Source organism: Strix aluco, chromosome 4 (genome assembly GCF_031877795.1).
Source record: "Strix aluco isolate bStrAlu1 chromosome 4, bStrAlu1.hap1, whole genome shotgun sequence".
Taxonomy (NCBI): domain Eukaryota; kingdom Metazoa; phylum Chordata; class Aves; order Strigiformes; family Strigidae; genus Strix; species Strix aluco.
The window spans coordinates 60383365-60397371 of record NC_133934.1 but is presented as its reverse complement, the minus strand read 5'-3'; the positions used below and the strand labels follow the sequence as shown (position 1 = coordinate 60397371).

The following is a 14007-nucleotide window of genomic DNA, read 5'->3' as shown; positions in this document are numbered from 1 at the left end:
CCTGTTACATTTGATTTAAAAAGTTACATTATGTTGCAAATTAACCTTGTTTTAGTGGTTACTGGTAAATGAGAACCTGGACATCTTTCAGAAAATAGTTGATGTGGAAATGCAAAACAAAGGAAGTTTAAAATTAATTATTTAAATTGGCATGTCCTATTACATTTTTTAAACCAGAATATAAATCTGCCTAGTGTTGGTTTGTTGAATCAAACAAGGATCTCTCAATTGTGGATTTACCAGAATAAATTACAATTAAAAAAACCCCTATGATATCTGATCAAGACTGTGATATATAATATTTATCATTTCTACAAATATTTGATTTGATGGGAACTGAACTGGTGCTGCCATTGCCAAAAGCCAATCCTCATCATTTATTTTGTGGTCATATAAATTTTCCTTTGCCTGCTTCTTTAGTGGTATCGCAAATTGTAACTCTTTTTAATGGTCAACCTATCTTGGCTTGAATTTTCCCATGCCTGAGGTCCACAATGCTGATTTAGCAGAACAAAAACTTTGAAGATATTTCCTTTTCTCTGTGCTGTTTATTATATCCTTTGCTTCGCGTGTAGACCAAGCTCTGAAGCTTAGGTCAATAAGAAACCACCGTTGTGGTCAGGCTGGCTCATGGGAAGTGGCACTGAAATGCTTCCAGTTTGCTGTTCTCTTGGGTCTGAGATGATTCCCACAGGTTGGGGCTGCAACTTCTGGCTTTTGAAATCAATGTAGATACCTCCCAAATAATGTGTCTTTTCGATAGTCTTTTTACCTGCATCTGCATGCTGGTGGTGGTTACTCTCGACGGGGTGAATGGTCCTTTAAGGAGAACTAGGGTGGGTTTACCACTTACTTGGACCGTTCGGGTTTGAGCTTTTCCAAGGCAGACATCAACAACTTGTCATCTATGAAGAGAACATGAAATAATATTTTGCGTTCTTTTTTTTAACTTTATAAAGTTAAATAAGTGCTCCAAGAAAGTTTCTGTGTTTGTTTATTCACTGCCTTAAAACCTTGGAATCCAGACCTATAAATACAGGCTGACTTCATGTTTACAATTATGATCGCTCTCATTTGAACTGATTGGCACTACTTGTAAAAAAAAAAAAAAAAAAAAGTATTAAGATATGTTTAGATCTGCAGGAAAAGATTAATATTCTTTTTGTTAAAATGTGTTGCTTTTGTACATAAGGGAAAACCAGTGTGAAAGTATCAACCTTTCTCACTTTTCTAAAACTAGGAAGCCTGTTTGCCAGCTATTACAAAAGTAAAAGGAAAGACTTTGCAGCCAGACTTAAGAGATGTAGCTTTTCACAAAGTTAGCAGCTATGGTGCAAGCTTAATAGTAGTTGGGTATTGACCTTAAATAAAGAGTCAGCATTTCTTACAAAGAATTGTGGCCTAATACTTATAATTCTTTTTTTTTTTTTTTTTTTTTTTGAGGTTTTTAATGTCATTTCTGCATTGCAGATTTCTAGCTGGAGTTTTGCCTTAATTTGTTTTAGAAGATAATGTAGGTTTATTAATCCATGTGAGTTTTCTTAAAAAATGTAAACCACTTTTTAGATATATCAAATGATCCCTGAATATAATCTGCAGCTGAACTTAACCAATTTAGAAAGTTTTTGCCTCCTTGTTAAGAAATATTCAAACTTGAAAAAATAGATGAAGTAAGAATTATGTTTCCAAGTCTGTGTTTACGGAACTAAATCAATGATTTGGGTTTTCTCAAATGTTTAGGACGCAGAAAATGTGCCGATTTAAGTTTATTGTGTTGGAATATGATGCCATGGCTTTGAGTGACTCAGAATGGAGTAAAACCTAACAGTTAAATTTAAAACATCATTTATTTATAAACCAGTAACGTGTCCAAATAAATTTGCGTCTGTCAGATTTTTAAACTGTGACAATGCAGTTTTGATTTACATTCCTTTTTGCAGAATAAAATAGCTTAATTGCATTATATAGTGTTAAAGCAAATATTTTATATAAAGCTAAACTGGGTGCTTTTAGGCAAACATTATTTTTGCCTTGACATACATGCAAAAATGTTTCCCACTTAAAGGAAAGTGGTTGAAGGAATTTGGATTGGGTAATTTAGGTTGAACTGTTGAAAACGAAGTTGCTTGCTTAGGCATTGATCCAGTCAAAACTCGTGCACATCTTTAACTTCTGCAGTCTGCGTAGCCTGTGAGACCTCTACTGACATGGATAAAGTAACAAGCATGCAACATCTTTCCTGAATTGGATGTATGTACCCTACAGTCACATGCACTTGAATTAACTGTGCATTTATGTTTGCTTGCAAAGAGAAGACCTGGGGCTCCTCAGAGAGTACCTGATCACCCCAAAATGCCCAGCTGGTGGTCAAAAATGAGATTCCTTTCTCATTTATGCCTATGCTTAGGGGGGAAAAAAAAAAAAAAAAAAAAAAAAGGAACGTTTTGTTGCTTTTAATATGAGCTTCATTGGATTGGTTTGTCTCACTAGTGCAGTCGTGACGCAGTGTTGTGTTTTATCAGTGCCCACCCCCAGCAGAATTCTTTGCTTAAGAGGAGGCAGATTTTCACCTACTGAATAAGACTCTGGACTCGCATTGATGCTTCTCGGTGTTGTCTTGTGTGTTCTGCTGTGCCGGAGTGAATTTTATCCCCGGACTGCCTGGTGTAAGTTACAACCCTCTTTCTACCCTCTGGAAGTTTGCATGTTCAGATGTGACTGTGCTGAATGATAGGATGTCTATTTTAGACTTCAGCCTGTATTTACAATCAGGAGGGCAAGTCGCTGGAAGAACCTAGCTCCTTTTTCTTTTGAAACAACTTTTAAATATTGGGTGAGTTTTAAAGATTTCTCTGCATGGTTTTCTTTTATAAAACATGTTTTCTATAACCATGAACACTTGTTTTCTCTGAATGGATCATAAAAATCTGTGGTGTTGAATCATAAAAAATGCTTGCTTGTTACAAAGACTTTGTTCAGTTACTGAAGGATCAATTTGTCCTTTAATTAGAGAAAAAAATATTTATCAGCAAAATGACCACAAGGACTTGTTGATACTTTACCTATCTTTCTTGTTTGTAGAATTGCTGTTTAAATGTAACTGCTGTCTGTGCTTTTAGTGAATGTTTTCAGCAACAGAATCTCATGCTAAATATTTTATATGCATTTTTCACCTTTCAGTGGTGGGAACAGAGGTTGATAGGGACTAAGAAAAGGAAGCATCCTCTGGAAGTTTTGGGAGCTGGCGGTGACAGTCCCTCTGCAATGTTAAACTGGATGGGAGTCCTTGGAAAGCTATCAACTTCAGTCTTGTTTCCATATCAAGTAGTAGCATGAAGTATGCTTAAACACATTGCAAACATGTTAAAATTGGAACTGATTGATACAAAAACTGCTTCTGCAAATGCAGTAATTGATTTTTTTTTTTTTTTAAAAAGTAAGTCGGGGTGCTTTTTGTGTACTGGAGCATTAAACTTGCATCATGCTTGGCCTTGTGACAAGTCCTGTGCATGTAATTTAGAGCCATATAGGGATGTTCTTAGTCTTGAACCACTTGAATTAACAACACCTTTAATATCATGAGTGTAGTTTAGTAATTTAAGATAATTTACGAGCCTTGTGGCCCAAACATGAACTGGAAATGATAAGGGCTATTGATGTGTATGATGTTAGTAGCTTTGGTTATAAATCAGGCTTGGTTTCTATGCAGTGCTTTGTTTAGTACCAATAGACTGGAGTGCCAGATCTGGTATGAGTTTATATACATAGGTGGGAAGCCTGACAGATTGGTTTTATATAAAGAACAACATACATTAGAGAGAGATGGAATAACCTCATAGAAGCTGCTGTCTGGTAAGCATTTTAGACAGACTTTTCAGCCACTGGTAACTAGAAGTGAACCTGCCTGTCAGTACAAATTCAATGCCACTCTCTGTTGTGAAATGTCTGCTGTTTTCAACACTGCGGGGGGAAAGAAATTGTCCTCCCCTGTCTGTCTTGTCATAATGCAGAGTGGAACAGTTGTAAGAGTTATCTCGAGAAATGCTGCACTAGCTGCTGTCTTTTGATTTTTGCTCATACTTGGGCAATAACGAAACAGTTAAAACCAGGACCTCACGAAATCTCTGTCCCGTCCAGAGTAGGAGAAAGTTTTCAACTGCAGCATGGGGCATCCTCTGAGAGCAGAAGAGCTGCATACAGCATGATTTATATATGGTGTGAGCTGCATACGGGATGATTTATATACCTTTCAATGTTTCATGAGTGCAGTAGGTTCTTCCCTAATTTTCTGCGAAGAGAAGATTAAAGGACATTTATGGGGTCTCTGTTTGTTTTCTTTATGTCACATAGTTGGATTGCTGGTGGGTAATGCACTCTGATTGCTTCCCTAGACTTTGAACTTCGTCCCGAACTTTTATTTAACCATTCGTCTCTGTTGTTAGATGTTTCTGTGTTCTCTTTAGCAGCAATTTGTTTGGCAAAAAAACCCCAACTGACAACTTTGTTTTTCAAATTTCATACTATTTTTTTCACTAAAAACTTGTCTAGGCTTAGAAGTGTACTGTGAGTTGCTTCCAGAAGAGCTGTCTTAGTAAATATCCATACATAAACATGTCCTGAAATGATCTTGTGGTTACCAGGAGATCCTGACTTTTCCCTGAGAATTCACTTGTTGTTCTGCATAAGTCAAGGTGCTTCCATACCTAGGTTTTCTTTTCATCTCTCCCTTAGGGAAGAAATAGCACTTTATGTTGACAGAGTTATAACAAGATGTTTAGCTAGCAACAAAATAAAAGTCCAAGGGGGGTGTCTGGATCATCTGCCAACGAGGCAGAGGGACGTGCTTAGCATTTCCAAAAATCAGATTTTTCTCACTGAAGTGCAAGTTCTGTAAGTTTCTAGGTCCAGTTAAACAGTTAAAAGCTTCAACTTAGACCTCCTAAGTATGACGCTCTAATTATGGATCATAAGAAAACTGCATTAGCTAAAAATCTTGCCTTGACACAAAAATAGCTTCTTACAACTTTAAATTTCATCTCTATGCATTTCCCTTCGCTCTAACATCAGAGATGCGTGCTCCAGCTTCAGGTCCTGCAGCTCCCCGGTGCTAACACAGTTCCTCTGCCCTGCTAATGCCCAAGGGTGAGTTTGCAGCACGGCCACTGCAGTGCAGGCTGGGCTGGTTCAGGAAGAGTTATTTGAAGCATCAATAGGAAAATGAACTTTTCCACCCAGAGTCTGCTGCAGTAGCATAGTGCACCCGACTGCGGAGGCCGTGGTGAAGAAGGAGTATTGCAGGTAAATGAGAGGATTTCCTAGCGTCTAGCAGGTCAGATTGAATTGCATTTGGCATGCATAGAGGTGTGTTGATGAAGCGTAAGTGAGCGCAGGAGAGAAACAGGCTAGTGACTTCCAGCTGTAATGCAGAGAGCTGAAGATCTGTCATTCCCTACTGTACGGCGTTTTTCCAGTTTCTTTTTCATCCCAGTAACAACATGAAATACCACAGGCTCTTGGGTTAGATTAGGTGATGAGGGGCATAGCTCAGCGTGTCTGAGCATGCCAGATGTATTTTGGGCTCTAGAAAGAAGCATGCTACAAGATTTAGTCTGTATTTAGTCACTGGCCTACTTTGCAGGATATTTTGCATTTCTGAAAACTTTCTCAGCAGAGATGTGCGCTTTTTTTTGTCTTTCTCTTTCTTTCTTTAAACGTTAAACATCTCTCACAGTTATTTAAGGTTTAAAGTAGTAACACCTAGTCATGCAAATGCTGCCTGCATGTTAATTTTTAAATGTGCGTTTATTCCCTTTCCTCTTTTCCTTTTGATTTTCATCTTGTTGAAGACAAAGCTTGGCCGTTTCTGTGCTCTGTCTCTTGTGCAAATGCAGTGGATGTCAAGTCAAGCCTCCCAAGTTTTGGAGGAAGCTCTATTTTGAACCTCCACCTTGCATAAAATGACAGGAGGGGTGACTTCTTACTTAAGACATCCTCTTCTCCCAAGGCCATATATCCCATTTCACAGGGGGGGAAATTATGTAGCTGTGTCTCCAAGCCCTTTGCCAAGAGCCCTGGTGACAGACTTCAGGAGACTGTTTGGCCTTCATGAGGAGTTTTAGGAGCACGCACACACACACACACACACACACTTGAAGTCCTAATTTCTTTGGGACCATCTGGAGTGCCCCCCTCCTCCCCCCCCCCCACCACGGGAAGCTAATAAAGGCAACCTTGTGACTTAGTGGTTTATTTTGGAAGCTGCAGGAACTCGCTGTGGCTGGTAAAAGTTGTCCCGTGAACTCTGTTGCAGTGGGAGAATGTCACAATCCCCCTACTCTTCCTTATCCCAGGAACTGGGTCACCACAGTAAATTGGTAGGTTGGTTGATAAGTGGAGAAAAGACAGATCTCTGTTGGGAATAAGGGTCTGCTTTCATCTTGTGAGTCCAAAGGAAACAGGTCTCATATAATCACAATGTCTGCAGAGGCATGCATGGATCTCAGTCAGCTTTGCCCGTTTTCAGGAGAGGAAACTGGGGCACCGAGGTTAACTTGGCAAAGGTACTGTGTAAATCCATGCAGGATGAAGAATTTAATCGTTAATCTCCAGGATCAAGGAAGGACCCTAGCCCAGCAATTCATCTACCAAATATCTGATATACATAACAGAAAGTTTTTAACAAATAAATTTAATAGAGTTTTGTCTTCCTTCACAGGCAAACAAGTGATAACTCTTAACTGTTTCTTCCAAATATTGTTAGCCTTTTCTGTCTCTGTCAAGTCCTTTTCCACTCAGTGGGCTGAGTAGACATGAATTATAAAAAGGCAACAAGTCTTCAAACATCAAAAATGCACTGGTGCTTCGTTTTCTCATGTTATCTCATAGTATAAAAATCCTTATACAAATGTTTTTAGCTGTTAAGACCTTCTGAGATGTTATTTTAGAGTGTAAGGCATTTAAGGATTGATGTCTGCTCCATGTCTGGAAAAGACTGGAGCAACAGTTGTTCAGCCAGTTTGGAGCCTGGAGAAAGAAAGAGGGATATATTTTCTGCTGACTATGCATATTTAGAGAAAGCATCAATCCTTGACATCAGCTTAAGGGTTTTCTAGGAACACGTATAGATGTGGTATTTTCCTGTTGGTTGTTCTCAAGGATCCAGCATCTCAGAAATATGCAAAATCTCTTCTAATTTTTAATTTTGCCATCATTTCAGAGACCCTTCCTCCTTGCTACCACAGGACCTACATTGCACTGGGGTCATAAAAAAAAATTAAGCATAATCTTGAAACTGTGGATGTGGGTATATTGTATGAGACTGAAGCAGCTGTGGGGAAACTGAGAGAGAGCAGGAGGTGGGCTCGGGCTTTTCATCTGATATCCCCTGATCTCTTGAAATGCTTCTTAAAACTTGTGGCCAGCAGATAAGATATTTGCTGCTAAATGTTCATTTAACCCCTTGCCATCTCCAAAATGGCACTTTTCTGGAGCCAAACAACATGGATAGCAAAGCAGAGGGTGTCATGGGGTGTCTTTGTGGCGGCTGCTAGCAGAAGAGAAGCAGCCCTCAGAGGAGGCAAATGGTTTCGGCAAATCTGCTTCTAGCTTTTTACCATCTTGACATCAGTGTGGGCCCTGTTGCTCTGCTTAGCAGTCTTTTGATGATGAAGGTTTTAAAGTCTCTTTCTCCGTCCATTTTTTGGTTTGAAAGAACTCTCTCTTTTTTCAGATTAGACTAGGACTAATTAAAATGTAATTCAAAAGACCATCATAAAACTGAAACTATCAAAAAAATACTAAAAGATATCTGTAACAATGGTTTGAATATAATAACTGTTAGTAATTGGTAACCATATATAGGAAAGAGCAGAGATCTCAACTTTTTAGTTAAACTTTTTTTTATAGGCTTATCTAGATCTGTAGGGATACATAGGAATATTGCGATTATTGTGCTGTTTCAGTGTCTGAGAAGCTGTAAAAAAATTGTATTCTTACTGCATGGGATGTGATAACAGCAGTAGGTGAATGCTCTTCAGAGAGCATTCAGAGATGAATGCTCTTCAGAGTATTTTCAGTGGTGTTTCCTAGACAGACATATAGATAAAATCATTTTTCAAAAGAGTGCATCTCTGGCTGCAGCTGATAAAATGTTGAGAGCTCTGCTGAGGTCGGTGGAGCTAGGTGATATACATCAGCTGCGAATCAGGCTGTATGGTATGGTCTATATATTCTACATGTCTTATAATCACTGGGTGCAAAGAGCCAAAAAGAATCCTCCTTCTAGAAAGATGGCTTATCACACTGCTTGCTAAATTCAACACAAACAAAACCCCCAACCTTTCTAAATCTTTTTAAATTGTTCAAAAGATTTTCTCGGTCAGTGATATTGCAAGAAACATATTACTTTGGAGGTGACCTAATTTTAACCTTTTCTGAATTGCTTTATGATTAGAACAGTCACATGCTGAGGTAGGACCCCATTAGTGAGTTTAAATCATCTGTTTACTTCTGAAAACAGGCATTGTTACAGGCTCCGCTGAGTATTCCCTTTCTTTTTTTTTAATTTTCTTTTTTTTTTTTTTTTTTTCTGTTGCAGGACAGAACATCGCAGTTGTACCAGTTTGGGAGCAAAATATGGAATGTGTTTCACTGCTGACCGAAGGCAGCCAAATGAACAGTATTTATAGTAGTTTGAAAATCAGCAGTTAGCAGTTTCTTCACATTCTAACACTACCCAGCACTTTCCAGAGAGAACTCATTGTTTACAAGAAATCTGCTTTCCAAATCCGTTGGTGCCCTCCAGCCTTGACTATTAACTATTTGCAAAGGGGAAGCTAATCTACGGTTTGGGGAAAAATGGCAATGGATGAGTACCTGTGGATGGTCATTGTGGGTTTTATCATTGCTTTTATTTTAGCCTTTTCAGTTGGTGCAAATGATGTTGCCAATTCTTTTGGAACAGCTGTGGGCTCTGGTGTCGTTACTTTACGCCAGGCTTGCATTTTGGCTTCAGTTTTTGAAACCACTGGCTCAGTATTACTGGGAGCAAAAGTAGGAGAAACAATTCGGAAAGGTATCATTGATGTCAACCTGTACAACAACACTGTCCCACTGCTGATGGCAGGAGAAGTGAGTGCAATGGTTGGTAAGTAATGCTTTCCTATTCCAAGTAAGTTCGTTGTGTATTTGTCATCCTGTTTGTTGTGAATACTGTTAATTAAGTCTTTCCATCTTCTGGACTTGCATGTCTGGTTTTGTGTGAATGCAGGGGCCTGTATTCCCTTTTTAGTCTCCTATGGTTTTAAAATGCTTCTAATCATTTACAATTTTCAATGGTTCAGCCATTTAACTAACAGGAAAAAAAAATGTTTAACATAATGGATCATATATATGTATTTCTACGGTACTGAAAAAATTATTTTGGAGATTTTTATGATGGTAAATGGAAAATAGGTAAGCGTGGCATTTGTGACTCTACAGAAGATCCTACAGAAATAGTAGTTTGCAAGGAATACGTATGAGAAGGAATTACCTAAATTTAAAAATTACAGAAACTCAAAACATATTTGCTTAAACTGATTGTCTAGATGAGTGATTGCAATTAATCATGCATTTCATCCTCACCCATGGCAAAACTAAAGGAGCAGTAAAGATAGATGGTCACACATTTAAGGTCTTTTCAATTTTTCTGACTCAAACTGACAGCGGTTCAGCATACCTTAGAGTCTGCTCTCTGTGCTTTTGTTAAATTAATCTCTGTTTAGAACAAATAGCATATTCTGAGGTATGTAACATTAAGCCACAGTATTTACTCTTTGTTTATATGCAAGAGGCTTTGTGAGCTTTCAGAGAGCTCCCTCAAGGATCAATAGCAAACCTGCTTTGAAAGGGCAGGAGACAGCAGGCAGGAAACCCTTTCCCTGTGGGAGAGGCAGCCCAGGCAAGGGGCCAGCCTGCCCATCCCACTGTCACTTCTTCAGTCTGGCAGGTCTGTGGCATCTCATGGCAGGGCGATGTTATTTATATGAACATTGCAGCATCCTCTGTTTGAAAGGTATGCTCCACTCAAAGATTTTCTTCCGTAAACCTAACCTAAATATTGATTCTGCCTACTGCCTCTAACCTCCCCACGGTTTTCAGACAGGACCTGCACGTGAGATAGGTGAATCTGTGCAGAGATCTACTACATGCAGTTATTTTCCCATTTCTTTGGGGAAATTTATTAAAAAAAATTTAACGGACATTGAGTACCAGTTTCTGTATTTGTCTGAGGTGGCTTTGTGTGCTTGAGAGCAGGGAGGTGGTTCCCTTGGGCTTATGCTGCTCCTGAGCCTCCTGAAGGTTGGCCACCTTCCCCTGCCCAAGGCGAAGAGGGGTTGGTTAGTGAGAAATCGCTGCTGGGACTGCAGCCACTTCCCCAGACAAACCCTCTGTGAGGCTGCCAACTTAAACCACATCAAATGCTCTTGGGCACCCCTCATCACTTCCTCTTTCCTGATGTCTTGCAAGGTCAGCTGCAGATTTCTGGTCTTTCCCTCAAGCTGTAGGGTGGCTTCTTAGTACCACTCCACTTGCATCATTTAGCCTTCTGCTTCCTGAGATAGCAACATCATTTCCCATGGGCATGTGCCCGGGAGCAGCGTACACCATCTGAAATGTAAGTGACCTGCATCTTCTGACCTTCACATTCTTGATACTCAAGTCCCTGTTGAAGGAAGGGTCCTTTTCCTTTTCTGTGTCTATTTCTGGCATCCTGATCCTGGCCAGGCAAAGTTTAAAGTCTCAGATGCCCCCTGTGGAGGCAACTGGCCAGAAGCTCAAAGAAAACAACTTATTTGCATGCATATTTACATAAGCCTGTGTGAACTTCATGACCAGTTGCATTCCCTTCCTCCAGTAAGGGCATTAAGAAGAAATTCCACATTTTAAATCTTAGAATTAATCACAAGATACAAACTGCAGATTTCAATTTTTTTCCCCCTCAAATCCATCTCCAGCTTTTCTCTGGATGTATGATATTTTTTTCTGTGTTTTCTCTGAGCCTTCCTGAATGTTTTCTTTTCGTCTTTCTGTTTTTGCTCTGCATTTTCCTCCCCGTTCTCTCATGCCTCATGATCATGTTTTTGCGAATGGACTTAGCTTCTGAATTTTGATGAGGCTTAAATGAGTCAACAGTCTGGGAGAGACCAAAAGTTGCTGTATCCTCTTTCCAGATGTTGGTGGAAGATCCTTTGATGCTTGCAGCAAACAGCAGATGGTGATTTTCAGGGCAACCTTCTCTCCTAAGAGAAAAAGAAGCAGGGAGCAATAGGATTAAAATTTTAAAATGTAACATTTTGTAATAATCTGTAGCATAATAAAATGTTGTTTGTTAGGCAGTTGGGAAGTTAGGGACTGTTGCTCTTGGGAGTAAACTGTAGCACTTCCCTAGCATTAACTAATTGTCAGGTTATCGTCAGGAATTGTTCGAGTGTTTTTCTAGCGGTCCTGGTGGGAGCTGAAGTCAGTAACTGGTGCAGTTGAGGAGATGCCACTGACAGAGAGGACATCCCACCGACAGCGAGCACATCCCAGCCAGGATTAGCAAAGCAAAGGACTAACCCAGTCTTGCAGGTGGCGTGGTACTCAACGGGGGCTTGCGGCTGGCACACAGCACCAGAGCATCAGGAGAATGGATGCAGTGCCTTCAGCAGCAGGGGAGCATGAAATGCACCCTGAGCCAGAAGCCAGCACTGGCAACTCTTGGTCAGGGCAGTCTGCAGCCAACCCTCTTTCTTTAGGAGATAGCAACTGGGAGCAAAGGGTGTGCGGCCATGATCTCAGCAGGCATGAAGAGTCTGAATTTGGGACCCTGTGACAGGTCTAGAGAGCCTCCTGCTTCCTAGGTTAGTTTTGCAAAGATAAAAATTGAGAACATGCATTTTATGTTAAAGAGGAGTTAAAGCTTTGATGTAGGTAATTAAGGCATTGAAAGCCCAGAGGAAAGTCCTGCTCTGGCTTGATTTGTATTTTCTTCTGTTCCTTAATGTGCTTCCTTAAACTTCATTAGACCACACATTGTCCTTCTCAGACCATCCATTGGTCCTCCACCACTTTCTCTCTTGCTCTCCTGTTTGTTTTCAAGGTAAAGTTGATTAAATAAGAAATAGTGCCATACTCCCTCTATTTCCCCCCCCAACAAAAAACCCAGCCCTCACTACACATTTGCAGTGCAGCTGTGGCTTGATTGCATTTTCCCTATTTTTTAGATTGAGTATTTTGTAATTACATATCTATGGCTGGCTTATCTGTTTATTTGGCTCTTTACAGATGTTACCATCTGTTTTCTCTTTCACCTCACTTCCATTTGATGGTCTCTAAGTTCATGTCAAAGGTTTCAAAGTATATTTATTTTTATTTTAGTACAGGGGAAGAGGAGCCAAAAAATTAAAGAGCAGGTGTTCCTTATTTGATCTAGAATTTCCAATAGCAATAGGAGTACCAGTTGTTTTGGGATAGTACTGCAGGAGAGATCAGTTTTACGAACTGGTTGACATCCAAACATAGCCGTGTATGATGCCAGAAAATCACCATTTGATGGCTCCGTTTCAAGACCTTCAAACCATCCTCTCCTGTTGGAATTCAGGATGGAAGCTGAGATTTTGAGTAACAGTGTGTGCTCAGCAACCTTCCTTTATCACCTGTGTCTGCTGCAGATCTGTTAAGAGAGGTGGCACAAGCCAGAAAATATGGGATCTCTCATGGCAGTTTGGTTGCTGCTGTTGGGGCCTCTTAACACATGGAGATTTAGTCTTAAGGCCATGAAGTCTTAAGAGGAAGAAGAGATCTTTCTAAGAGTCCTCTAATATTAGATGAGATCCACGGAAAGCTTGTGTCACTGCCAAAATGATTTTAGTGCCCTGAGGTTAGTGCCACTGCAAGAGGAGTAGGGAACCTGCGCCCTTGCAATGTGAAAATGAGACGAAGCGTGGAGCTGCGTGCTTGAGGACTTGGTGGCCAACTGTGGTCTGATCTAACTACCAAAAGTTGGGACTGAAAACAAATACAAGGCGTTCTCTCTGGTGCTTGGGACCTTTTTTTCTTTTTTCCTGCACTCTTGGCAAACGTTCTTCCTTGGGACATCTGTTGGGACACCAGGCATCGCATTTACTTTATAGACTGTTAGCCACCATCCCTTAGTTAGATCTTATTTCCTTATGCCAAGAGTATCTTTGGCCACTCCATGACTAAGATAAGCCTTTTTTGCAGTTCTGAGTATCTCTAGTGCAACAATGAAGGCAGTGAGAGAGTTCTTATTTCCTCTTCAGTCCATTTTTCCTATAGAGGATTCTGGATGGCTGCACATCACTGAGAAGAGATATAAAAACTCCCTGCTCCACAACTTGAGCCCTTCTCGGGTAGCATTTGAATTTAGGAGCCTGGGTAGTTTGTTAGTGAAACAGTGGATGCCGCCTCACACTGATCACTTGGAGGCTTCCAGGTCTAGCTCTTAAGAACGAGGTTTTCTAAGATTGGTGCAGACTGGGAGCAGTTTGTGTATTTAATCAGGCAGGCTGTAAGTACTGAAAGCCTTCAAAAAAAAAAAAAAAAAAAAAGCAGAACTGTTGTGCAGTGTAAAGAGCTGTTAGTAACATAAAGTCTCAAGTAAGATGCAGGATTCAAAGCTGTTATTAAATTGTCTTAGTATCTGTTTTCAGAGACAGAACAGGAACAAAACTCTCTTTAGGAGATCTCTGTTCTGCATGTGGAGTGTAGGCAGTGCTCGTAAAAGAATGTGGGTACATGGTGGAGAATTTTCTGCATGACATTATTGTTACTGTTGTTGTTTATACCATATATTTTGGGGTTTTTTCTAGGTTCTGCTGTTTGGCAGCTGATTGCATCATTCTTGAAACTCCCGATATCAGGGACCCATTGCATCGTAGGTGCTACAATTGGATTTTCTCTGGTGGCAATTGGCACGCAGGGAGTCCAGTGGATGCAGCTTGTCAAGATTGGTAAGTGCTG

The 14007-nt window shown here is 40.1% G+C and overlaps 1 protein-coding gene across 6 annotated transcripts in view; it reads left to right on the top strand.

The window, feature by feature from the left end:
- Window positions 1-14007, top strand: part of SLC20A2 (solute carrier family 20 member 2) — a 58013-nt gene that overhangs the window by 16534 nt on the left and 27472 nt on the right. For 4 of the 6 annotated variants that reach the window (XM_074823283.1, XM_074823282.1, XM_074823281.1 and 1 more), the window contains exons 2-3: window positions 8597-9145; window positions 13857-13997. In XM_074823283.1, the coding sequence (XP_074679384.1) occupies window positions 8857-9145; window positions 13857-13997 (430 nt within the window). In that variant the 5' untranslated portion in view covers window positions 8597-8856. Of the gene's footprint in view, window positions 1-2549; window positions 2667-2765; window positions 2834-8596; window positions 9146-13856; window positions 13998-14007 lie in introns of those variants that run through there. The other 2 variants (XM_074823279.1, XM_074823280.1) reach the window with 2 other exon arrangements.